The sequence below is a fragment of the Beta vulgaris genome, chromosome 6 (genome assembly GCF_026745355.1).
Source record: "Beta vulgaris subsp. vulgaris cultivar EL10 chromosome 6, EL10.2, whole genome shotgun sequence".
Classification (NCBI taxonomy): domain Eukaryota; kingdom Viridiplantae; phylum Streptophyta; class Magnoliopsida; order Caryophyllales; family Amaranthaceae; genus Beta; species Beta vulgaris.
In genome coordinates this window covers 69,019,187-69,046,632 of record NC_079207.1, presented here as the reverse complement: position 1 = coordinate 69,046,632, position 27,446 = coordinate 69,019,187, and the positions used below count along the sequence as shown (strand labels likewise).

The 27,446-nt window shown below is 35.5% G+C and overlaps 3 protein-coding genes and 1 pseudogene across 3 annotated transcripts; 1 reads left to right on the top strand and 3 right to left on the bottom strand.

Moving 5' to 3' along the window:
- Positions 1–1,735: 1,735 nt before the first annotated feature.
- Positions 1,736–3,121, top strand: LOC104897803 (ethylene-responsive transcription factor ERF021). The gene has a single exon (XM_010684748.4). It carries the CDS (start codon positions 1,849–1,851, stop codon positions 2,449–2,451), a length of 603 nt encoding a protein of 200 aa, XP_010683050.1. The 5' UTR covers positions 1,736–1,848; the 3' UTR covers positions 2,452–3,121.
- A 2,765-nt stretch (positions 3,122–5,886) lies between these two features.
- On the bottom strand, positions 5,887–18,283 carry LOC104897801 (probable cytosolic oligopeptidase A). The gene is made up of 18 exons (XM_057395486.1): positions 17,797–18,283; positions 17,466–17,633; positions 15,576–15,699; positions 14,866–14,942; positions 13,944–14,087; positions 13,551–13,781; positions 13,380–13,470; positions 13,125–13,246; positions 12,365–12,472; positions 12,042–12,287; positions 10,660–10,716; positions 10,424–10,512; positions 10,222–10,339; positions 8,686–8,845; positions 8,560–8,591; positions 6,591–6,656; positions 6,268–6,339; positions 5,887–6,172 (listed from the first exon to the last, which is right to left on the bottom strand). The coding sequence occupies exons 1-18, from the start codon at positions 18,250–18,252 to the stop codon at positions 6,089–6,091; spliced, it is 2,445 nt and encodes an 814-aa protein (XP_057251469.1). The 5' UTR covers positions 18,253–18,283; the 3' UTR covers positions 5,887–6,088.
- Positions 18,284–20,599: 2,316 nt separating this feature from the next.
- Positions 20,600–22,753, bottom strand: LOC104898068 (3-ketoacyl-CoA synthase 20-like; annotated as a pseudogene).
- A 1,039-nt stretch (positions 22,754–23,792) lies between these two features.
- LOC104897800 (serine hydroxymethyltransferase, mitochondrial) lies at positions 23,793–27,445 on the bottom strand (the record flags this gene model as incomplete). Its single annotated transcript, XM_057395868.1, has 7 exons — positions 23,793–23,985; positions 24,535–24,704; positions 25,215–25,325; positions 25,405–25,516; positions 25,819–25,896; positions 26,042–26,107; positions 27,398–27,445. Coding segments are annotated over 6 exons (561 nt in total), but the record flags the coding sequence as incomplete, so codon positions are not given.
- Position 27,446: the final 1 nt, after the last annotated feature.

Here is a 27,446-nt window from a genome sequence, read left to right as displayed (position 1 = left end):
GGGATTATGCGAAGATACCATTGAGATCTATGGACGTGCGTGACAGCTAGATATGTGCTATTTAAAGGCTTCGAGGATACAAGAAAAAGGTTACAAGCTTCACACATAAAACATACGTGCAACAACCATCACTCTGAAATTATTCATACTTATTTTACATCAACTTTCCTACTTTACTCGAATAAACAACTCTTGTACTTTAACAAATATATTAGGGTGTATTGATTGTCGTTCACTCTGAGCGACAATTGCATATAGTGGATTGGTGGACTCATTTCTACCCGCGATTTTTTACCCACCTTCATTGGGGTTTTTTTTCGCGTCAACACTTCTTTGCGTCGTTCCTCATTGATTCCTTTTTTGCATTTGCATAGCATACATCATATCAATCTGGTTGTTTTGTCCCCATATCGAAACTTGTCGTTTAGACAAAAAAATAGCATAAACAATCATGTCAATTGGAATTTGGAATTTTTTATTTCCTTTCAATCAAAAGAACTTGTCTTTGATTAGGATTTCTATTGAAAAGATGTTAGGTTAGTTCATCATGTGCATAAGTAGGCGAGACAATTTTAATTGAAGTTAGTTCAAGTTTCTCTAGTTCAAGTTTCTCTTACTCAATTTTTTTTATAAATAATACTCAATTAAATGAGACCATAAGTACGTCCAGTGATAAAACCTTTGGAATTGATTGATGAAAATCTTGATATTGTATGAGACAAGGCTGATAGATTATGTTCGATCTCTTTTTCTAGGAGACCCTTGTATCATATGGTTCATTTGTGCTCCTGTATATAAGCTAGTGAAGCAATATCAACGTTCCTTATTTTATTACAAAAAACACAAACAAAAAACTGACGAACTAATATTCTCTTCGAAAATTTTTACAAGGAGATCGAAACAAAAAAGTCGAGTCTTAAAATTCTTTATGGTATTAGAAACATTAAGATTCGATGAATAATAATTCCTACAACTTTCTTTTAACAGAACAAACAATTTTGAATTCCAAGCCAAGGTGACATGTAAAGGATATTTTGTGAAGTTTTCAAAAGTATCAAAGTATTCATATGAATCTTTGATTTAGATGATATAATATCCATTTCTTTCAAATAAATAACTAAGTGGGTAAAGTTTGTGTACTATAGCACATAACACATTACATCAAACCACATCATCAACTTTCAGAAGAAAAAAGCTATTTTTGGGCGATAGTAACCCAATGTTTTTTTTAAATATATTTTCTTAGATAAATAAAGTCCCCACAAAACAGTGGTATTAGTATTAATAAGTAGGTAGAATGGATTTGTAGTAGGTCCATCCATCCAAGCTCCAAAAAGACTTGTTACATTTATGCCACTTAAGATCAAACCGCGTCTTAAACAGAACAAGTAATTGGGTATCTGAGTGTTACCTTTTCTTTTCCTTTTATTCCAATCTCTCTGGTGCTTCGATAGATACTAACAAGACCCAGAATTTTTGTCTTAATCTTTCATATGATTCATGTACCCAGTTCAAATTCCTTAAAAAGATTAAGATTTTTTTAGATGTGGGGTTACCCAATTGGTTGCCAGAAATATGCCATACATCTATGTTCCATTCTTTGAAAATTTATAATTTACTAAACCATACACTTAAATTTGCAGTTGCTTGGAAGGTCACTCTGTAAGAGTTAAGAGTACATTAGTGCCCCACATTGAAGTTCCACTGACTAAGATATGATCATATGTTGTACATATATATATATATGTCAGAATCATATCTTTGTTATGTCAAATTATATGACTATATATACTTGCTTAAGAAAACAAACTTAGTAGTTAGTACCACCATAACATAATATAACATAACATGGAAGATATTAGTAGTAGTTGTGTTCGTTCTAGAGGTGGCATTGCTTCAAGTTACAGGGGAGTGAGGAAGAGGAAATGGGGTAAGTGGGTGTCGGAGATACGTGAGCCAGGGAAGAAGACGAGGATATGGTTGGGGAGCTTCGACACACAAGAAATGGCAGCCATTGCCTACGATGTGGCTGCATTTCATCTTAGAGGGCGTGGAGCTCACCTCAACTTCCCAGAGTTGGCAGATGAACTACCTTGCCCTGCCAACTCTGGGGCAGAGGAGATTCGTAGGGCGGCTCAAGAAGCTGCAGCCGCCCTTCAATCAAGGGCGGCTGCAACTGGGGGTATGAATAACCCCTACACCCTACAGGGTGGAGAGGCGAGTGCCCAACCCTCGTACTATAATTCCTCGTCTCCTACGAGGGTTGGGCTCTCGCCTATGCAAATTCAAGCTATAAATGAATCTCCATTGGAGTCACCACAATTATGGTCAAGTATGACAGACACTCTCATGATGGATGACAATTACTACTATTGTAATAATGTTGAGATGAATATGAATATTGGATGGGAGGAGGATGAGGTCCCCGATGACTCCTTGTGGGATTATTAACAATTTCTTTTGTTAAACGACGTACAACAAATACTCGAATAAGGTGGGGAATTGCAATATTTGGTAATGGATCCATCTTTTTGGGTACTATATCTATCTTCATTCACTAATGTCATCAATGTTATTTAGTTTGTGCTAATTTATACATTCATTATTTGTAGTAGTAACTAGTAGTAAGTAGCAATTGTCTTGAAGTCATGCAACGCTCACAAGAGGTTTCTTGTTGCATGGGCTAACGAGAAGTTCATCTTATTTGGGCTCACATCACGTGATTCCTAGAAGATTTTTAATACAAAAGTTAGACTATGTAATCTAACTGTCTCAAAACCCGGAAAAGGAATGAGGACTTTTGGAGAGTTAGATAAAAATAAAAGTAGATTATATTTGATTTTTTTAAGAAAGGTAATCGGTTGTACAATATTAGAATGTACAATGGTTACTCAGTATATTTTTTATCGGAATCTGCTAAGGATTTAGCTGATTTAATTAGTACGATAATATCGTAATAGCATAGTGGTTCATGTTGGTTTTAATATATATAACCTTTGTCATTTTTTTATTTGATTTGATTTTTGATGTACTCCTTTGTAAGTTTTATATAGTGGTACTTGGGATACGTGTTTATTCCATTATCATATTGTACTTTCCAGAAGTGGTAATAATATAATTTCTTTAGAACATACTACTATTACAAAGTTTAATTTATGCAAGCATATGTATGTGCTGCGTGGTACTTGCTAAACGGAGGTTACTTTCTTTTGTACTAATCTTTTGCCTGCCATTGTAATAAGTTTAAGCTTATTAATTAATTCGAATAACTTGGTGCATATCAAGTCACCTTATATTATACTATTACAATTCCTCTATCATGCCTTCCCTCTCCCATTATTTTGGACTCGAAATGATTCTAAAAGAATGGTTGCCAATATTATAATCAACCCAAAACCTCCATATTAATTATTATTATAATGTATAAGACAGTGGTCAGTGGTCACAAGATAATCATAAGCGAATCTTCTATAGGGCAGATTGGGGGTCCATACCTAATTAAAATAGAGCGTGTTTTCTGTGTGGTTGGCCGCATGATTAACAAATTACGTGATAATGAATATAAAAAACAAACTAATTTTATTAAGATATAAATGACCTTTAAAAACTTCTAAGACAAGTAACGTTAATTGGAAACATAAGTAACCAAACCTATAGTAATAAGTAACTTCAACAATTATACATAAACTCTAGAATATTAATTAGTAATTTAAGAATATAATTCTAGATTTAAACTTTATTATGTGTATTGGCTGCACCATCAACTAATAACATGGCTGGTTGCATATAAGAATTTGCGAAGAATTTATTGCATTGAAAGAGTAACATAATTGGTTGAGCTAATGATGGTCCCTAAACTCCAACGATTCTAATGGAACGCATATGAGGTTAACCAGTAATGCCACATCTCGTTTGTTATACTTCATGAAAATCGGTCTTCCTAACTCCTTCTCTGTTTGCCTCGAGTCTTCTACATGCCTATTTCTCCCTCCATTTATATAAGATTGTTCAACTAACTTGTACTTTTAGTTCGTCTATGAAAGATTGCAACTTTTATTATACATCCGGATATATCTTGAGCATGACACATCCGAGACATTTTCCTTCAAATTATTCTTTGGAAGCTCCAAATGGGTAAAATTCGCACAATAGATTAGAGAGCTTCAAATAAGCAAAAAGTAGGCTTTCACATGATACACCCAAATTTATAATGAATACACTACTAAAATATTGTTCCATCTCCTTTTAGGTATTATGGCCTCTAAAATTCTCTTTACTTTTTCTCTTTTTCCACATACAAAAAACTATTTACTCATAAATTAGTCATTACAATTCCTAATAACGTAACAAAACAGAGATGAGTCGATCTTTTTTTTTATATTTATATAAGTCATGAAGGCAATACAATGAAGGGGAGGGAGATTTGAACCTATGACCTATCATTCTGAGCACCTTAATCTTAATCACCAGGCCAAGACATCCTTGATAGACGAGTCAATTTGTAAGTAAGAGATTGATTGTTTGCAACTGACAAGTGTTGGTTCTACCAAGATCCTTTTTGCTTTTTTTCATTTAATCTTCCCAATTTTGGACTTGTCTTCACTCATTCAAGTAAGTGAGCATGCCATAATATTTTCCCTTTCCTTAATATTTACAAACAATTACTTTTTCTTAAAGTACATTAGTTTCAATTCTTTGCAAACTTGTCATTCTTCACAAGCCTTATGTTGAACATGCCATAATCAATCTTAAGAAAGAAAAAAAAAATGTATTTCCTTGAACGGCTTTAAAAACTTTTGAAAAGTGCAGCCAACGAGCTTAAACTTTTGAAAAGTGCAAAAACATTTATTATATCCTAGGTGTGTGTAGGCATATAGTTGCTTTTCAGGAATAAATATTCATGTATTGTGCTTTCGGATGTCAAAAAGAAAAGAAGAAGATGCATTCAGAGTTTTTATCTTTCAGAATACCACGATTAATAGAGATGTGGATAAAACGGCTATTACAATTTACAAGTTACAGCCGCATATTCAAGTTAATTATCAATCACTTACAACAAAAAGGGCAATGAACATAGAGCTTAGACAATATCTAATTTAGTAAATATGGATTAAGTAGGAGCAAGCATTTATCAAAAATAAAATGCAGGAAGCACTTGGTTTTCCTTTTTAGCCCTAATATTGTATGTACGCAATGATACTTAAAATGTCAAACTGATACTTAAAGAAAACAATATCTTGAAAGATTGGAAATAGAAAAATATTGTTAGTTATTTAGGAAAGTTATGACTTATGAGTTACTCCACGAATTTAGGGATTTTTTTTAAAATATAGTTGATAATTTGGATCTATAAATTATATGGTTGTTTGGTTTTGTTTTGCCTTTTTTTTTAATGTTTTATTTAATAAATTAGTTAGTTTTTTTATATATACGACATCCGTTTCACAGTACATGCACTAACTGCTTTTTCACGTATTTCAAGGCTCTTCTTTCGAAATTAAAGTTGATATTTGAAATCCTTGCATTGCGACAAATTTAACAAGATACCATTTTACTATGTTTTTTTTTTCATAAATTTCAAAGAACGACTAAAATGGTTGATAAATTTTGCCCGAATGATATATTCTGAAACAAAAGTAGCATATTTTTATTTTTGATTTTCTTTTTTCTTTTTTCAAATTTTACACATGCATTTTGAATTGTTTTTTTTGGGTGATATTAAACAGGTAGTTATGTTTGATGTAATTTCTTTTTATTTTTTGGTGTCTCCCCGATTGCCTCATAGAGTAGAGATTAGTTGTAAATTTCTTAATTTAGTGAGGGCAAAATAAAAAATTTATATTTTGGTTATAGAATAGAGATACTAGCTTATAAAAAGACAGCCCGTTGGTGGAAATTAAATCACTATAGAAAGTTGTCAACAAACATTAGTTTGTTACAAGAAAGGTGAACCTGACTATTTCAAGTTACAAGAAGGAAAAGAAAGTAATGATCCCTGTGTTGAAAGTCCCTTCCCAGAAATGCTAAAAGAAAGGAAGCAACTCAACCACAAACACAAAGGAATAGGTTAAATTTTGCAAAATTGGCCTCATGCTGCCGTAACTGGTAATAAACCATTGTGACGGAGCAGTGGTTCGGGGGATGGCTCACGTCCACGAAATTCCACAAACACCTGGTATGAAGATAATAAACAAAAGAATTATATGAAAAAGGTAACAAAAACAAAGGAGAAATGCATATGAGATTCTGCCAATAATTGCAGCTTACCTCTAATGGTGCTTTGCCACCACCGAGAGCGAGAATGGTCTCTCGGAATCTGCGTCCTGTGTTTATGACAGCCTGACAAATCAAAAGAATGTCAATAACACTGGATTGAACAGCATTCATTCACACTTCATCTATAAAATGTCACCAACTAGAAGGGTTCTTTTTCTGTTTTCGGTAGGTAAGACGAAAGACCCTACAAGGCCAAAACCTTTAGCAGGTCAACCCAGCCCGAGTTTGTAGAATAGACACTATGGGAGTAAGGTAGGTTTCCACTATTTACACTAGATTGGAAGCTGGAATGATCAAAATATGTGAGAACATACCTGGTCATCATCCAATCCAGCATCCTCAAATGCTGAGAAAGCATCTGCAGATAATACTTCGGCCCACTGCAATTACGCACATTGTATTAAGTTAGCGTAGGCCTTTAAATAAAAAGATAAAATAGATGGTAATACCAAAAAACATGAAGCAACAATGTCAGTAAAAGTTTTTGCCAAACATGCTCCTTGCGCATGAGATGCAAGTGCCTTTGCCTTGAGCCTCGACAATCAGTTTCGGCAACTCTTAAGAGAATGTTACTCACCTTTCGGTAATATAATTGTCATTAATAAATTCCTTTTAGAGTAAGGTTGTTACAAACCCAGTTGATCGAACATTACTTGTCAATACAATAAGAATAAGAAGAGATTAAGAAGATAATGAAATATTCAGGGGAAGATGGGTTATTGGATTAATGATTAAAGCGATCTGAAATCAAGTTCAGCCTATCCGCTTTCAAGAGGTGGGATCTCTCGTAAGCTGAAATTCCACACACCATATTTCTGAATGAATTTCCAAAGAAGTTTCTCCCTTTAATTACATCATCAGACACTCCTTGTTTTCTACTTCCTATAGATAACTTGAATGCACAATTCCCTTTCTTCCCTTGGTGTTCCTTCTAGCACATGTGAAAAGAAGTTATAGAATAGAAGGTCTAGGCTGGTTCGTCACAACGGTGTTGACGAATACCCCTAGCTCAACTAGAGAAGAGAAGTTATTACACTACTCTCACCATAGTGCAGAATTTGGAACTCCATGCTCACGATTTTCACCTTGGAGATATTTCCAAGTCAACAACTGCATGTTTCACTCCATTTATTATTCTTTCATATTTTTCTTCATCCCTCACAATTGCAGTGATTCTAGATATTTTATCACCATCCTAATCCTTTCTTTAAGAGCCACAAAAGCTGGAGGACAGTGGACATCCCTTATACAGTTTTATTTAGTAGTTGGATCTTATATATATTCTACTTGTAAAGCTAAAGGGCTGTCATTTGAGTTTCATATAGATCTAAAGAACTTGGGAAAAAGTGACCATTAACCTTGATGATGATGAAAAAGATCATTCAGGAAAAAATGATTGCTATTTGTGTGCTCAACATCTAAGAGAATTCAACAGTAGCTTCCTATAAAGAAATTGGAGGAAACTTCAAAAACCAAAATGCAATGGCAGTAATAGGTTGTAATTAATGTTAACAATTGTCTTTTGGATTTTCCAGATTTATGGACACCAACACCATTGTTACTATGAGCACTACTTAAAAACAGTCAATAAAAAACTGGGAGGAAGAAATGCTTCATGAAATTAAGAAAGATGCAATGGTAGTTTAGATTGCACTGCTATATAATGCATGAGCTGATCCCCTGATAAAAAGAATTTTGAACTTGAGCATCTGGGCTATTGCAAGTTTGCAACTGACGTTCAGTCAGGCTTCCATGGTTAATGGCTATTGCACTTTGGATGACTTTAATCATATACTTTTGCCTATGCAGATTCGGACTTCTACATTCATGATGTTTCGTGACGGTTTATTCAATTTAGGACTTGAAAGTGATGATACATTTGGTGAAAGCGGTGTTTGGTGGACATGACAGTATTTGATAAACATAATTGAAACCAGTGTTTGGTTTGTCATGACCACAATTTTGCCAACCCCACACCTCCTACAGGGGCTACAGCTGAACCAAACAAAAGCATTAAACTGAACAAGATAAGGTATCACATTCCAACCCCACAGCTTCCTTACCTCATTGGCTCATTCCTAATTCCAATTTCATACCAAATAGCAACCAAAGGGCCTTAAGGGTTTCATTTAACTAGGTACAGATCCACATAATTTGAATATAAGCTCGTTAAATATTAAACTTTTAAGAGGCAAGGGGGGATGGGATTTCTATAACACAACAGGAAAACATGTAATATTTACATAACATTATTCAATGTTTAGGAGTAGGGAGATAAATTACCTTGTAGCTGTAGTATCCAGCTGCATATCCACCTGTAGTCACATACCACTAGTGAGTTGAATGCCTTAAAGGCTTACACAATCTAGCAGAGAGACACAAATGTTTAACCGGTAATGATAAACGCACCTGCAAATATATGGCTGAAACTGCAAAGGAAGCGATCTTCAGGAAGTGGTGGAATAACTTGTGTTTTTTGGCTGATCCTTTGATCAACATCGTAGATGGATTCTGAACCTCCAGGAATATATCGTGTATGTAACTCCAAATCCAATGAAGCAAACCTTAACTGAACATAGAAACACAACCTCCTCAGCAAATAATGAAAAATTGTTTCGGATCAATTGCTTTAGACAATATATCGGACTGTCAAGTAGCCAAGATATGCAATCAAGCACATTCTTCAAGTTCATAATATGTATCATGGTGGACAAGAAACGATAAAGCACGAAAGATTATCTTCCTCATCCGCCAAGCATGAGTGCATGCCCGCATATGGTTATGACTTATGATCCAAGTTAGATTGCTGATTCAGGCACAAGACCCTTAATATGAAACACTCAGAGATGATATTTACTAAAGTAAAGTACTCAGGATTCTGTACGAAATAAGATACGACATCCACTCGGTCAAGATTCAGCACTCTGTCAACCTTCATTAAACCTCCAATTTGGACAGTTACGATAAAAAATGCAAACATAGAGCTATGCCGAAAAGCTCAGATAATTGAGCAAAGAAGCAGGTATGAAATTTTTCCTAAAATAACTTCAGCATCCTTCAAGGTGGCATTGCCACACCAAAGGAGTCACTGAAAGGCAGGACTGTTCAAGCCTTCTCTGCAATGCAATTGGCCAAAACCACCAGGAAGGCGGCACACTGTTAAAATATATTGACTACTACCACATGCTTGCAAGCCGATTCACCCTGGGGAGGCAGTAAATTAGAAATCTGTTTCAGCAACAAAGGTTCTTCATGGACAAGAAGTATGAAAAGCGAAATTCTTTGGCTGGTCCAAGAGATTCTACTTCTTCAGATGTGCCAACCAGACTCCCTGTTTGCTCATCCCTGATACTAGTATTATCTAGATTCCTAGACTTGGTATAAAATCCAAAGTGGTAAGCAGGCACAACAGCATACTAAAAAAAGGAAATGTGTTATTAAGTTGCATTGCTCATAGAAAGTAGGTTCTGGAATTTCCCCGGAAGTAGTAGATGTAGATGACATCATCAATTGAAATTTCCAAAAATCCTTTTTGATAATATTTGGTCACCATGAATGAATCCAACAATTCTCAGTCGCCTGGTATGCATAACTAGAAAATCTTCAATAGTTTTATCCCCGACTTTAGCAAAATCAAGTATACCATTGGAAATCAGATATCCTATATGCAAAAGTGCATTAGAGCTCATCCAAAAGAGGGCGGCGACAAGACAGAAGCAAAGCTAGAGCTGAAGTTTCTAGCATGCCTGATAAATTGCTTTGGAGTACTGGACCAAGAAGAGAAAGGAGAATTCACATGACAGAAGCAAACAAGAAAACATAGCAGCTCTTGCTCTTTACTTCAAATCTCACTAAAGGAGCAAAGTATAACACATAAACACACTAATGAATTATAAATAGCTAAACTGTAAACAAAGTCAGAAAGCAACATAAACAAAAGCTAACCTGACGAAGGCTCATAGAACCAGCACGGAAAGTCCTAGCTGCCAGAAGTTTCTTATAAACATCTTCAGGAAGGGTCTCACCACTTTCATAGTGTTTTGCAATGCCCATCAAAGTGTCTCTGCAGCAGAGCACAAGAAAATTTACACGTTATAGATAATGATTTGTGTAGTAAATACCGAAACTAGTCATCAACAATTTTTACCTATGGTAGCACCAGTTCTCCATGAACTGAGAAGGAAGCTCAACTGCATCCCACTCAATACCTCGAATACCAGCCACAAGACCCTCATCCTGCCTGCAATCAATTTTTCGATACAGTAAAATCGATGTTTACTAGAAATATAGGCAAGTAATGGCACAAATTTGCAAGTCTGTCCTAGATCCCTACAGCCCCAATAAGAAGATACAACTCAGTCAATAAAGAACAGCATCAAGAACATGCCTGGTAAGCATATGTTGAAGAGCATGACCAAATTCATGGAAAACAGTCTCGACCTGCAACATGAAATTTAAGGACATTAAATGCTCTATTCTAGATAAAGTCACTTATTTCTATTCTAAATGGCAAGTCAAATCCAACCACAATGCAACAGTATTGTAGACACAAAATCGTGTAAAAATACGCCTACAAGTATTATATTGCTACTTCCAGGCAAAAGGACCAAACACAACAGTGTAATAAGGTTAGATTGATTAAGATCTTTGCCCAATGACCAAATTGTTTATCAATGGATACAGTTCTAAGAAAAAAATCGATAATATTTTAATAACTAAAGCAATACAACTCTTTCAAAACTGTAAATGTACAGCATACAAGTATAGTACACATGAAAACATTTTCTCCTGCTCATTTCAATTCAATTTCTTATCATTATTGTTCTCAATCTAATTGAATTACTTGTATTACAAATGTCAAGAGAAAGCAAATGAACATCATGTAATAACAGTGAAACCAAATGCAACAGGGTAATAAGGTTAGATTGAATCAGATCTTTGCCAAAAGAACATCATGTACTAACTAAACCGATTCTTTTTTACTGGACACTGGACAATTAGTTGTTCACAGTTTGATTTTTATACTGAAAACTGGACAATTAGAATACAAAGCAATAGCTATTCACCTATGCATCTTGCATTACAAATGGCAAGAGAAAGCAATATAAAGAAACTGGGAAAAGGCTCATCCGTTTAGTCTGTGTAGGCACACCAGTCACCACTAGGTGCAGCTTTTTGCAACCAAAACAGATATAACTATCAGAGAACTATGTCCACCAGCCATTCTGCAATCCAAGAAATTTACTGCCCAAGTTGCTCAAATGTCACACAATATGAAACTATTTCCAATCACATGTTACTATAACATTCAACTCCCTAATCTGACCAATTCCAAAACAATTCCTAATGACTTCATCAAAGTTTATCTCAAGCCTTTCTATGCCAATTTCACCATCACCAAGCTTCAAACAACAGTAAAGCATACCAGTAAAGATTCTCTTATGAATTTTATATGCTACTCTCATATTGGAATCATAAAAGGTGAACCTTTCTTGTATCATCTTCTTTAGAAAAGAGGGTATCCATATCCACTTGATATGATTGATACGTGTCAAATACAGATATACATGGTACTTGAGAAGTTCAGTTTAAGAGAATTTCAAACTAGATTGACAATTTAATTATCGTTAGTGACAAAGTTAGTTTAACATTCTCATTAAAAAGTTCAGGTTTACGACACAAATCCATTATTTGGACAGATTGTGTACACATTTATAGCCAAGTAACAATCAACTGATCCAAAAACTATAGGCAATAATGCTTACTTCACGGAATGTCATAAGGCTTGGCTTGTCGCCAACGGGTGGAGTTTGATTGCAAACCATATGTGCAACAGGTAGCCTCACAGAAGAACCGTTCCGAGACAATACACGACTTCGAGAAAACACCTCATCCATCCATGCACCACCTCGTTTCTCAGCAGGCCGAGAGTACGGATCAAAATAGAAGTATGATATAGGAGAACCTGAGGAATCCTTGACACAATAAAATCCAACATCTTTGTTCCACACCTGTAAACCACTTATTATTAGGATCATTACATGAGAACAATTTGAAAGCCACGATGTACAGTAAAGCTCAGACTTACTGGAGCTAGACCATTTGCAGGCTCAATATCGATCCCAAATAACTTCTTTGCTAGGGAAAATAGTCCATCCATCACCTTTGGCAAAGAAAAGTATGGGCGTAGCTCCTCCTATAAAAGCAGAATCATAAACCAAGGTATATTATTCTACCCGTTATGTCCAAGCAAAGTGTGCTATTACAGCTTACTAAAAATCGACATCCAGCTATACTTTGAACATTGCACACCAAGAATTTTTTCAGAAGATGTTGCTCAACTAAGGTAAGAAAGGGAACATACATTGCTATTGGATCACTACACAAAGAAATATCAAGCAAAAAAAATTTGAATCACTGTGACTTCTAACAAAACAAAATTAGATTTTCACTTGCTCACTTGCAGCGCCTCACTCCAATCAAGATGAGTGAAAATCATATTCTTCATAAGCCAATTCAATTGGCATTTCATAAAGTGAGCTCTAGAATATGAACTCCATTATCAGTTCAATCCAGGGACCTAAAAAAGCTCATAATGAAGATTGCATTGACCTACAACAAAAAAACAGCTAAAAAGCACCCCTGATGACGAAATCAACTATTGAAGGCCCACAAGACAGTGGTTAAACACAGATTAATATCCAACGGTGACGCTTCCCCAAATCCTAGCTGTACCTCTCCAAAAGGAAGAAATATCCCTTAATATAACATGGAAAGCACATGACAATCAAAGATGTCCACTTCCAAGACAAAAGATTCAGATACACAAGTCAAGAAGAATTCCCAACCTCATTAATATCATACTTGGACTCTCGAAGCCTTTCACTCCAAAAGCTTATATCCCAGTGGGTCAAGTTGTCAGCCTCAGCAGCGCCCTGCTGCTTGCAGAAACTTCTAACGTCTTCCAGATCTGTGAAATAACCAAATGCATACAATCTTAGAAATAGTACATTCAGATCACTCAAGATAACAAAGAATAGTATAATTCATTATACATAGAAGCATATATGTACCAAAATATGAGTACTTGTAATCAAATTTACCTTGAACAGCCGGATTCCAAGAAGCAGCGCGAAGCTTTTCTAAAAGTTCTTCTGCTTTATCAACAGTAGCCATTTTCATTGCCATGCTCACCTAAAAGAATGAACCTCAATAAGTTCAGAATGACACCAAATAGGCAGATATTATGGACTTTTCCTGGAGAAAGAATATACCTCTGCAAAGTTGCTGTATCCAAGAAGCTTTGCCTTTTCTAGACGAAGCTTCAATGTCTGGTTGATAATTTCACTGTTATCAAGGTCGCCACTAGAAGCACGGGACACATAAGCCCGGTATACTTCCTCACGTAAAGACCGATTTCTAGCATGTTGCATAACTGCCATATAGCTCGGAGCATCTAATGTTATAATCCACGGGCCATTTTCGGCAGTAGCATTTTCATGTCCCTGTTATACAAATATACAAATGAAATTTAAATGAAGGAAGATACTGAGGTCATCTCTGACTCATAAAGGCCACATGGGAGAGCAAGCTTCAATATGAGAATAGACCACAAGAAAAAATCAAAGACAAAAAGAATTTCAAGTATTGGTCTCTAGGTGAAATACCTTGGAGACTGCTGTTTGAGCAGCCAAACCCAAAGCAGTGGCAGGCAATCCTTCAATTTCTTTCTTGTCGGTCACTAGTTTTTCAAATTTCTTGGTTGCATCCAGAACATTCTCCTCAAACTTTTGAGAAAGTCTTTGCAACTCCTGCAATCAATTTAGAGTTAAAATCACAAAAATACGAAAAATGTCATCAAAATTTTTATTCAAGATCAAAACAAACGGGAACTAATATGAGAGAGATATTCTCTTCAACACAGGATTAAGAAAACCAGCTAGCTAGCACCTGACAAGATTAGAACAAATGGGAAACAGAACACAAAAGGTCAATCAGCAGAAAGGAAGGAGAACCAAATGGTATCTGAGAAATAAAAAGGTGCTTTTGGAGTAAGGACCATCAGCACTGGACAAAACTAGATTGGGGTTGAGATAACCAACTCTTCGATGAAAGTGGAACACATCAGGAAATAAATTTTTGGTCCAAGGTTAGGAGGAACGGGCAAGCTAATATCTCATGCAATGGTGAGCAACTTTTAGATCTAAGCGTTGTTTCAGATTATTGTAGGTGATGCAAAACTGTCAGCCATGATTATCGTTTGAAAATCATGAGACTATGAGAGTATGAGTAATAATGCAGAAAGAATAGAAAATAAAAGTAATGCCAGGGAATGAAATGAGGTAGTAAACGGGACAAATATACAAAACCAGGAACGAAAGTGCACACACACAAAGGAGAGAGAAATCAGATAGATAGACATTTATGCACGATAAATAGTCCTCATTTTCACTCTTTACATTAAGACAAAATGGTCGAATGAACTCCCCTAACCAGTACCCTTCCCTCAGAACAGTTCTAAATACTAAAAAGTACTTCATAAAGGATAAAGAAGCGAGAAGGAACAAGAAGAAAAGAAGGAGGGCACACCTGCTGAATTTTGTTAAACTGGTCCCTCTTGTCATCTTCAAGAGAAACACCACTGAGAACAGCCTCCTTTATTTGGTCTGAAATTCAGAAAGCTAAAATTAGGCGCGTAAACTATTGAACAGAAGTAAAATCAATATCCAACCTAAAGGTAACTAGAATGGCCCACTACATTGGGATTGGACAAAGACTTTTTCCAAAAGTTTTAGACTTATATATTGAAGTCAACTTGGATCATCAAGATTTCAAGACTCAAGTCAATGAAGCAATTCGGTTAATTGAATATAAATTCTTTAATTCAAAGGTATATCTAGCCTGAAAATTGATATTCTACGATCAGGTTGCTACTTAATGATAAGGAGGAAGTAATCGCAAGGTAACTTTACTAAATGAAAAATATTATATTAGGCAGTTTCCCAGGAAAAATCAAAAGGTGATTTATCTAAAGACACCATATCTTAAAGGTAGTTATAATAATTATAAGAAAAGGAATAGCGGCTTGAACGAGTCGAAATCATCACCAACAATACCAATACTCACATGACATCAATAATAGTTTGAAAAATAATTTCAACCTCTTAAATCAGAATCCCTATTCATCCCTCATCCTCAATCTCCTAGTTTAATGCCACATAAATTTTTGCTTGAAGTTACTTACTACAATTATGGCCTGAAATAAAAATGAAACCAAAAATAAAAATTAGGAAACTCACTTTCAACAATTCTTTTACGAGCCTCACTCAGATTTGACCAGTCAGAAGACTCTTGGATAGCTTTGAATGCATTGTAAAGTGGCTTGCTTTGTCCGAGCCTAAGCTCAAATTTCACCTTCTCTGGCTGCACATATAAGAAACTAGGTAAAGTTAGCACAAAATGAACCTTAGCCAGAAGCTTTTATGGATATACTGATTTTATTTTTGTCCCAATAGTTTACACTATATGAAGTTAGCACAAAATAAACCATAGCCAGAAGTTGACTTTGTGATTTGCATAAAATACAAGTTTTCACTCTTTTTTCACAGCAACTAAAATAATTCAGGAGTCAAGATTCTTAGACAAGAACTATATGACTTCAATTCTTGAAAATTTGAAATACCTAAGTAGGATACTCAACACTCTGACAAGCATGTAGTGTCCCTACACCGACACTTTAACTTCTACCTTGACGCCTCAATTATCTTAATGCACATATTTGTAGAGAAAAACATTTTAGAAGAGGGAAAAAAGAGGAGAGAAATGTGATATGTGCTCGGAAATGGGCTTGAGATAAGAATCTTAAGCAGAACAAGCACATTATCACCTAAATCAAATAAGGTGTAGAAGACAGACCTACGACCCTCTAAGGACTGATAAGGTGAAGGAGAGCCAATTAATTAGAGCCAAGAAAACATATGCAATTTTAGGTATTCTTCATAGGCAACGATGGTTACCTAAATCTAGCACATGAAATCTATATGCCGATAGTTAAATTTAGTGTCTCATACCACCTCACTTTACGAGGCAGGAACTAAGGAAGTACCTTTGGAAGCCAATGATGGGTGTGAACCACTACTTAAACAAGACTATATGTTACAAAACCTAAAGTTGAATCTGGTTATCGTTTACTTGTGAGTATATCATTTCAGTTTGATAGGAGCCTAGAAGGTCGTGTGCTGGAGCCTGGAGTTGATCCACTCCAAGGTAGTTGAGAGGCCACTAACAGAATGCGCTAGACAATAGAGGAAAATTTTCAGTTAGTGCTCTCACGCAAAGGCACAAAACTACCTAAATCCAATCGGAGAGAGGCAGCAAGAACTACCATCTACTTGATCAACTCTTCACCTTCATTGCCACTAAAAGATGGTAGTAGACAGTAGCGGGCAAAAAAAATAAAAAACGTGCTTTGTAGAATGATGAAAGCCCGACAATAGCCCACAATAGCCCACAATATTTGATATAAGATATGGGATATAACGCTACGATGTGAAGTGTTTATATTAACTTAGTGGCCTATTAGCGGTGAACAACAATAGCATTGACATTTTGCTCCCAGAAATCTCAACAATAACTATGCGGAAACTTGTGCACGCTAAGTCATACGAAAATTAGATCAAGAAATTAGGCATTGAGTGATATGATATGTGATCCAGAAAGGAGCTTAAGATTGAGCGTTTTAAATTCCCATGGCATCCCATAAATTTAGTATCCCATCAAGAAGTCATTCCAAAGTCATCCAGGTAGAGTGTGAGCTTAAAGAGCTATATCTTTATATTCCAATACGTCATTGTTTACTTGAATATTCAAAGACATTAGGTAAGCCTCTATAGGTTGTTCATTGTTGTGTTCCCATTCACTATATGATGAAAACATTGGCAAATACCGTAATTCAATATTCAATATTCATCATATGAGTAGATTGAAAATACTCCCTTTATTCCACATTATCTATCAGTTTAATCAATCTTATATCATATTACTATATGTTAAGTACAACAATACTATTTTTGCATTCTTGATCGAAAATTGTCAATTCTTAATACTGAAATACATTAAGCAACTGTGCATCACCATATCCTGGAAAAAACCATATCAATTTATACTACAAAAATGAAGAAAAACCTAACCTGAACTTCCTCGATAGCAGAGCGAAGTTCGGCGCAATCTTTAACAGACTTAAGATGATTCACCATTCCCCAAACCACACTCAATTTATCAAAAAGTTTCTCCAATGGATCCACCAACTTCTCCCATTTCGGTTCCACATTCTTCTCCAATTCATCCAATTCATTCTCCTACAATCATCAACAAACAAAAACACAACAATCAATCACCAAAATCAACATCCAAATTGAAAATATTCAATTCATTTTCCTACAATTATCAACAAACAAAAACAACAACAATCCATCAACAAATTCAAATCGACGATAAATCAACATCAATAAAAACACATACCAATTGCTTCAACAAAGCGCGGATTCCAGGACGAACATGCTCAGGCTTGACAGAATCAAACGGCGGAAAATCGAAGTCACACAAAAGAGGATTAGAGTCATCAACGGCTGAGATTGGCACAGAAGAGGTGACGGAAGCCATGGGAGAGGAAAGAGAAGAGAAATGCGATGAAGAAGAGGAGAGAGAAAGTGAGGTTGTGCGATGATGGCGAGTGTGGTAGTAGTCGAGACAGAAGGAGAATGAAGAAGACCAGATAGGGCAAGTGAAGGATTTGTGCAGGTAATTTATGCGCGAATTTCTTGCGCAAGAAGAAAAGTACCGGAGGTTAGAAGGAGGGTGAGAGCGGAGGAGAGAGAAAGAGCGCGTGAGAGAAAAGGAAGACGCCATTAAAAGGTTGAGTATAAGTAATACTCTTAGTAGGAGCTTTAGCTTGGACTTGGGTAAGTTTCGCATCATCTTGTTTGAGATGATTCATAGTCTTTTGGGCTTGTTGATGGCTTTTTGTCTTTTGGCATGAGTGACGACCAAGGACAAGGAGTGTTATGCTTATGACTTATGAGTTATGTTGAGAATCTCAACTTCTATTCGCCGTCTCAAAATTGTTGCGAGCACTGTGGAATGGTAAATTCCACTTTTAAGCATAGTGAAGTCCACTTGACATGTGTTTAATGCATGGGTGAATTTTTTTTCGATTGCTGCAAGCCTGCAATTGTTGATTTTGTGCAAATTACATAGTGAAATTTGTATCTATACATACTGTCATTTGTAAGAAGCAGATTTGCTCAATTAAGATACAATACACTCCATTGATAAATTTCTATCAGTAACTTTACCTCTATATATACTTCTCACAATAAAAAACATTTAAAATCGTTCCCCAAAAAAGTTGAAATTACACTTATAATCTATTCTTTCGTTTTTCCTAAACCACCCCCCATCACAACCACCTCACTAAACCACCATCCACCTCCACCCAACCCCTGCAACAACAAGCAAGCCGCGGAAACCAAAAAAGAATTTCTGGGCGATCCACCGCGAAACGTCCGACCTGGACATGTCCTCCATGGTGGAAATGTCTGCCCTGGACGATTCATTTCCACCATGGTGGAAACATCCAAGCGAGACGTCCCGCGATGGATCACCTCGATTTTTTTGGATTTCTGTGGGTTGCTCGTGGTGGTTGTACGTGGTTTAGTTGGTGGTGTGCGTGGCCTTCATGGTGGTTTGCATGATTCTGGTGGTGGTTGTGGGATGGAGGTGCTGGTTGTGGTAAAGAAAAGAAAAGAAAGGGGAAGGATAAAGTTGGAAATGTTTAGTGGGATCGGAGCAAATTTAAAAATTTTTGGGTGATGTTTAACATTCCCCAGCAATGGTCTAGTTGCTAGCATGAGTGAGGTAGACCTAGCAAAACTGTCTTATCCAAGAAATTATATTACTATATGTAAATGTGACTATGTTAACTTTAATTGATATGACTTGGGAGCTTAGTATAAGTAATAATGGTTTAATCTGTGACGAGTGAGTTGACAATAGAGTTAAATGTATTTTGATCTAAAAAATTGTCAAATGAGATGATTTATCGTTTGAATAAAGAATGAAATTGTTGTTTCAAACGACTTCATAATCACCTTTACTATAATGTAATATATTCTTTTAAGGCGATCTATTTCTGAATAACAACTCATGTTTGATTAAATGTAATACTTAAGTTTGTTGTTTCATCATAATTTAACTTTAAGGTCTTAACAATATAAAATATAGTCCTTCATTTTTGAAATTGATGTGATGGCTATTGTTGAGGATACTTTGAATTTTTTTCTAAGTTTAACTTAAATTTCAAACTCTTTAAAAGAAATATGTTGTATTGCTTGATGATGTATAAGTAAGATAAAGATGAGAAAGTAGAAGATATGAAGAATGATGGAGAAATGGTAACTCATTCCGCTCGAATTTTAAGGCTTTGTTAAGGGTTCGAATCCTCATCCCAATCTCTAGAAATTAGAAGATCATATGAAGGGATACAAAAAAGACTATGTCATGAATTAATTTGAGTATTTTGTTGAGAGCCAATTCACTTGAATAATTTATATTTATAGCCGGGGGACTCGATCCTTTGTAGGATTACATTGAAAACAAATTTAGGAAAAATAAAATACTTGTGTCAGCTACTAAGTTTAATCATGTTTTATCTTTCTCATCAATCAGCTAAAATTGCGGCATTGGTCCCCTCAAAAAAAAAATTTGCGGCATTGACCATTTCGAGATAATGTATATATAGCCAAGATCGAGTACATTCATGGTAGATATGGTATTAGTCAATAGCTCGAATATGTAAAAACATAACATATATTTTTCTTAATAAATAATATATGTTGAGTATATAATTAAAACTTGAATATTCTGATGATAATGTTTAAAGATGAGTCATTATTAAGTGTAGGACATGTAATAACACCTCAAATAAATCGATTACTAGAGGATAATGATGAGGTTTATTTATTTATTTTTATTAAATAAGCGGCCAAAATGTGCATAACCTTTTAAGGTTTGACTCATTTTAAACTCTTAAGAGCTAAGCCTTAAAAAGGATAGGGTAAAGAGCCAGGGTTCCTCATACTCCCATATGAAAACCTATATATACTAGACAAGAATCAAACTCGCAACATTTTATTATAAGTTCGAGTTCTTACCAACTACACCAAATAAGTTTGATTATTGACATAACTCATCATAATACTATATAATACTCGCCCAGACTCCGTAGCACGAGGAATCCACTCTAACGAGCGAACTTATAATCATATTATCCTATGGTTGGCATAATAATAGGTGATACTTGAGGTACATGGACCGGAAAATTATCAATCTCATCCATCCAAGGGTTGCTTTCTTCATTAGGATAAATGTCACGCAAAGCACGCCAAACTGCACTATTAAACTTAAAACCGGATCCAAAACCAATTTGCCAAGTTCTATCACATTTCTTTATTCTTCCCTTAGCCTCAATATAAGCAAGTTCATACCACAATGAACTACTAGATGTATTCCCAAACCTATAAAGAGTCATCTTAGAAGGCTCCATATGCCATTGAGAAAGCTCAAGCTTCTTCTCTAATTCTTCAAGAACAGCTCTTCCACCAGCATGAACACAAAAATGCTCGAAAGCGAGCTTGAAATCCGGTACATATGGCTTAATTTTGTGCATACGCAATACCTTCTTTCCAACCAACACAACCACAAAAAGAAGTTGTTCTGATAAGGGGAGAACTAAAGGCCCTAGAGTTGTGATGTTTGCTTTTAAAGCTTCTCCTGCCACGCCCATTATGTCCTTAGAAAGCGAAAGACCGAGACATCCTAATTCATCCTCTTCTTGGTAAGCACATTTGTAGCTCTTATCATATGCACCATTGTGGGTGCGCATTATATGTACTAGTTGGTACTTTGATCGACGTCGATCGCTACGCTTGTTTGAGAGTAAGATTGCTGCACCACCCATTCGGAAAAGACAGTTTGATATGAGCATTGAACGATTGTCTCCACATACCAATGTTGTGTCAAGCTCTCTACACTTATAACCAATGCATATGAATTGGGATGCACCTATGGGTTTAAACACAATACAAAGCTTCAATCTAAATATGAAAACAAATTAGTTTATTTGATGGAAACACATTAACCATCTATTAATATATATAATTAATTAAATTAATGTGGTCGAGTTTGTGTTTAGAGATCATGAAAGGAACCAATATTATATTTGTTAAAAATGACCGTAGTACCAATCAATATCAACCAATCAATATATATATATATATATATATATATAATATATATTATATATATATATATATATATATATATATATATATATAATGACACTACGCCACATAGGTGGTGACTTAGCAAACTACCAAGTTAAACTTAGCTATTGTAATAATATCTAACAATAACAATGTATAGTAATTTTATAACAATAATCGGCTATTTAGTTAAAATTTTAAGTTACTTTAGTGGCCATTTACAATGTAATTTACTAAGCACAACTAACCCAAAAGATATGAGAATGAGGGAAAGCTCCGTTGGTTAGAGCTTCCTTACCGATTTCAGGTGATCCTGGAGTCGATTCTCATCCCCGTTCTTGTGGCTCATTCGCACCAACAAAAAAAAATTTAACCCAAAAGATATAAATTGCAATAAGTAGAAATTTACCTTTAAAAGATCTTTAGCAAGATCAATAGAAATAAGGCCAGCACTGCATCCCATCCCACCAAGATTATAATACAAAACATCCTCTTTAAGCTTATAATGGTTAACAATTGTTGCACATAAAGATGGCACAGGATTAAATAAAGTACAATTCAGTACTATTATACCAATTTCCTTAGCCAAAACTCCTGTCTTTCCAAGAAGTGCATCAATGGCTGAAAAGGCCAAACTCTCTGCCTCGTTCCTCCCCTCTTCTAGCGTTGGTCGTGGAGGTACGTCGATCACGGACCGCGGCACGTACGTCTCATCTCCTACACCAGATCTCTCAAACAATCTCCTTTGAAACTCAATGTTCTTTTGAGTACATGTTCCATGTTTGGCTATTCTATCAATGCAAGTTGTCTTACTAGTTTTATAAGAAGGGTCTGGCTTACAACATGTGAAATCAACTAAGTAAATGTTACTAGTGTTTTTGTTTATGAAGAAATGAACCATAGTTAGAAAAAAGAGGAGGGTAAGGAATTATATGAATAATGTAGATTGGTTAAGTTTGATTAGAAGATTATGGCATAGTTGTTGGAAGAAGTTGAGTAGTGGCCGGGATGATGAAGAAAAATAACATAAGGTATATGGCATTTGAGATGAAATAATGGTACCCAAGTTTTAGATAATTTGGTTTGAATGATGAAGAAATACTAGGTTTTAGGTTTTTCTTGACTTGATCAGCCATTATTGATAGGAAAAGGAAAACTCTTTTTTTACCACCTCTTTTCTCTATTGCAAGGAGGGATTTGCATGGGAATAGGTGGTTAGATGGAAATACAAGTATACAACTCTACGCTTTATATATAGCCACCAAGAGCTCAAATTGTGTTCTAAAGTAAGTAGGATGAGCGATTAGTGATTTGTAGTTGTATGATGCTCAGGGTGCGTTTTTAAATTCCGCTAGATTGAATTGACTAGACCTTAGCTTATTAGAACTTATCCAAATATTGAAACTTATACATGTAGCTTATTAAAACTTATTTAACTGACTTTTTTTCGGAGCTGGTCTAAAAATATCAAACTTATAAAACTCATATATTCAAGACAAGAGAATGCACAAATATAAGTTTATATTATTTCAATGTGGGACTTAAATATTTCATGAACAAAGACAAACAATCAAAAACTCTTTAAAGATGCTTAAATTTGAGACTTTATTTCCAACACATGGGATACTGAAGACCACGGGATAGTCGTGGGCCGTGGTCCATACCCTTGAGCCACCATTTGATCATGGCTTTCACTAGCTAGTTGCTATGGGCATGAACCAATAAAGACCTCATGGAGGTCGTGGGCTATGCCCGCAATCCCTTGTCAAGTCGTGGGTCGCGGCTTCTGGTTAGGTTTATTTCTTTCTTAAGCTTGGATTTCAAATTTCTTGTTACTATCATGCAATGTTTCGGCTGATCTATACAAGGTCATTTGACTAATTTCCTAGACTTAGCTTTATGAATAACCTAATTAGCTTAATTGGGAGTAGAATTGTGCAGGATTAGGTATATAAGACTGAGATTGAATTTGATCATTCTCTTTGTGACTCTCTATGCAACAAAGAAAAGACCATTCTAGAATCTAGAAAAAGCAATTAACTAATCATCGTAGTAACTTAGGTTTGGAAACGCAAAGAAATAAATGCTTGTTTCATCTTAGTAAGGAAATATAATTTATTGATGATTAGTTAATTGCTTTTTTTAGATTCTAGATTGGTTTTATTGATGCAGAGAGACTAATCTAGAAAGAACACATGCAAATGAAGATCAAATTTATTGATGCAGTGCTCCTTGCATATGTAATTTTACAACCAAAGTAAAGAAGGCATTAATATACAGCTAATGGAGTTTTTCCCCCTCAGATACAAGATTATACATGTATACATCCTTATCCTCTTTTATGATTACCCCAATTTAGTTCCATCACCTTCTTTGGAGCTCACGCTACCTGTCCCACGAAAAAGGCAAAAAGGTTTTAGTATATATTCAGTGTAAACCGGTCTTAATTTAAGTTTTGATCAAAGAACAATTTCAACTAGCATGACCTAGTCGATTGCCTTAAAAAACTCACTCCGTCTTTATTAGTTTACCCTTTTGACTTTTCACATTTATCGATGTAAACTTTAAGTAATAATATTTCTAATTATGTATTTGTAAAAATTATAAAAAATTAATATTCGAAAACTACATATTGAGACGAATCAAACAATATCACACATGATTATATTTTCCTTACATATAAAGTACAAATGATGGTCAAAGTAATAAACATGAATAGTGTTATAAGTCAAAGTGGGTAAACTAATAAAGGACGGAGGTGAAGTGAACACGACGTAATGCTGCTATATCTAGGACACCAAATTCAAGTACTCCGTTTGGAGCATAGACATCATAATTATCAAGTATCATGAAGATTGTAGCAGCGATTTCATTATAGTAAAAAAAAAAAAAAAAAAAGTTTTTACGTGCCAATTTGTGGATCATGCAAGCTACCAACCTTGCAACTTGTATTACTGCTGGTTTAGTTCTTGTACTTCATAGATTCCTTCTCAAATCCGATCGTGGGGAACTGTTTTGCATACTCCTCAACCTCACGTCTTAGCTTTGCAATCTCTGAATCAAAAGCACCAGACTGCAAGGTGGCAACGAAGTCCTTCAACTTTGTTCCTGATATGCAATAGCAGTCATAATCATCAGTAAAAGACTTGGATGTCTTAATGATATTTCTTTTTACCAAGCTTGACTTGGTCTAGTTGTTGAGCACTTGGTCCATGACTTTGAAGTCATGGGTTCAAATCCCCCTAGAAGCATCTCGGGGAGGGGATTCCCTTATCCAACCCCCACCCTGAGGGTGCCTAGACTTTAACTAGGAGTACCCTGGCAGTAGCCAGTAGGGACCTCGCCTGGTGCGGTTTCATTATCAAACGAAAGAAAAAAGTTTCTCTTTTTTTTTCTTACTCTTTATTTCTTTTTTCACAACATACTTATAAATCATATCCCCATGAGCTATGTTACTCAGACTCGGGTACACTACTTTGTGGAGACTTTCCATGTAAGAGTGTCGAGGATTTGACACAGGTAGTTGATGTAAAATAAAGAGTCTGGTAACATAATATGGATGCACTTCACTATCTAATTGGTTTTAGGCATGGAAAAACAATAATGAACTAATGGAACCTTTTGTCTCAGCCTTGATTTTTAGAGAAAGCTTGACAGCAGCATCAAAATACTCAGCCACCTTAACAAAATCTTCTTCGATAAAACCCCGGGATGTTAGGGCTGGCGTTCCTGGAACATGAACATGAATGGATTTGAGTTATAAGAACCTATGAAAAGCAGAATGCATCCTATAGATAAGGCCTCTTACCCATCCTGATCCCACCAGGAACCATAGCCGACACATCCCCAGGCACAGTATTTTTATTGGCTGCAATGTGTACAGCTTCCAGAATCTTCTCTACTCTGGAGCCATCAATACCCTGACAAAGCAAGATCAAATCCAAGAGTTGGAGAACATTTACCTTTCTTTATGATAAATATAGAGCAAACAGTTGTTAAGGCAGTACATAAGATGATGTTAATTCAAAAACTGATCTGAGAAAATTAGTATTTCAGTAAATTGTTGTCGCAAGTGCGTATGACATTTCTTTATGCTGCATATGATATGTCAACCATATGAGTCCTTTATCCAGTAATGGAAGGACAGGTAAGGTTGCAAACATCACATATTGGAAGTTCTGATCATGAAGATGAGGCTATCATAAATAGAGGTTATATTCACCTTGTTCTTCAAGTTCACTAAAACTAGATGATTTTCTGTTCCACCGGAAACAAGTTCATAGCCCATCCCATTCAAAGCCTGCAAGATGTAGCATGAAGTAGAGTTCATTACTTAAACAAAGATATGTTGACCTTTGATGCTTCAAATTGTACAACATAAATACTTTGAAAACTAGGTCATCATTTAGAAGATCTAGCATGCTAACAAGGCCACATAATGTTACCTCTGCAAACTTAAAGCTATTGCTAAGAACTTGTTCTTGGTATGCTCTGTATTCAGGAGTCACAGCCTGCATCACCACACAGATCTCATGAGCCTTGTGGAAATGGAAAAATTGAAATATACATGTCATATAAGCAACCTGACACCTAAACAAGAGTTCGTAAAGCAACCTGACACCTAAACAAGAGTTCGTAAAGCATGTTTGAGAGGAAAGGAAGGAGAAAGTGAACAGGAACAGAAAAAAGACAGTAATGTGAAAATCAGCATTTCAAAAAGGTCCAAACCTAATGTAAGAATATCTGGTGTGAAACTCGCAAGTATTTACATATACTATAATGCATTGCCACCTAAAATTCATTGTTCAAGCCGTGAATTAGTTGTGAACTACCCCTGGTTCATCAACAGCTATATTCAAAGCTACATCAACTACACCTATAGGCTATAACATCTACAAAGCAAGACACCACTCTTCAAACTCCAAGTATATAAGGTTCTCCAATCCCCTCAAAACAAAAATATAAGGTTCCCCAAGACATTGCGTCCTTACCTCTTTTTGTCTGTGTTATATTGAGGCGCTACTCGGCACATATGGGAAGAAAAACAATTTAATCAGACATGCAAGAAAAAGATGGCTCAATAATGAAATGAGTAAAGCAGCACCCAAGACTATTAATAATTCAGCTAAGATGAAAAAGCAAAATTCACAGTTAGGTTTAGCATGGAAATTAGTATAGTGTACACAGAGAAGACCAAATAAGACAGAGTGAGGATGGGGAGAGAAAGAAAGAAGAAGATTATTAATTTAAAGTTACATGAAAGAATATGTGAAATTTACTTATGGAGATCCTTAAAAGGAAAGCAATGAATTTTATTGAGACCAAGAAATTAATCAAATTGAGCCAGTGCACACAGCACTGGGTTGAAAACAGTACTCCAAATAATACACATAACCAAAAGCTAAGAAAATACAAACATTTAAATCAGTTTCTTATTTCCCTTGCTATCGGCATCATCATTGTAGCAAGGAGGGGAATGAGGCATAAGTTTAGTATAACAGCATGAAGGTTGCAAACAGTGACTTGTTAAATCTATAATTAACATTCTAAATTAACTAACCTAATAATATACCCGCTAGATATTATGTAATCTAACAACATTAATCTAAACAATACACATAATCTAGATTTATTAACAACTACAAAAAAGAGAATATTTCGAGTTCCCTTCTTCTCATCACCTTTCGTGTCACAGCATATTTCCGATAACAAGAATTGGCATTATTGTAATAAGAATTGGCATTATTATCTGATATAACATCTAATAATTGATATCAAGCATATTTTTCAGAGCACAAAACCTGTTTCAAAGCGACTGCCAAGGCAGTTATCGTGTGGTTGTGAGGACCA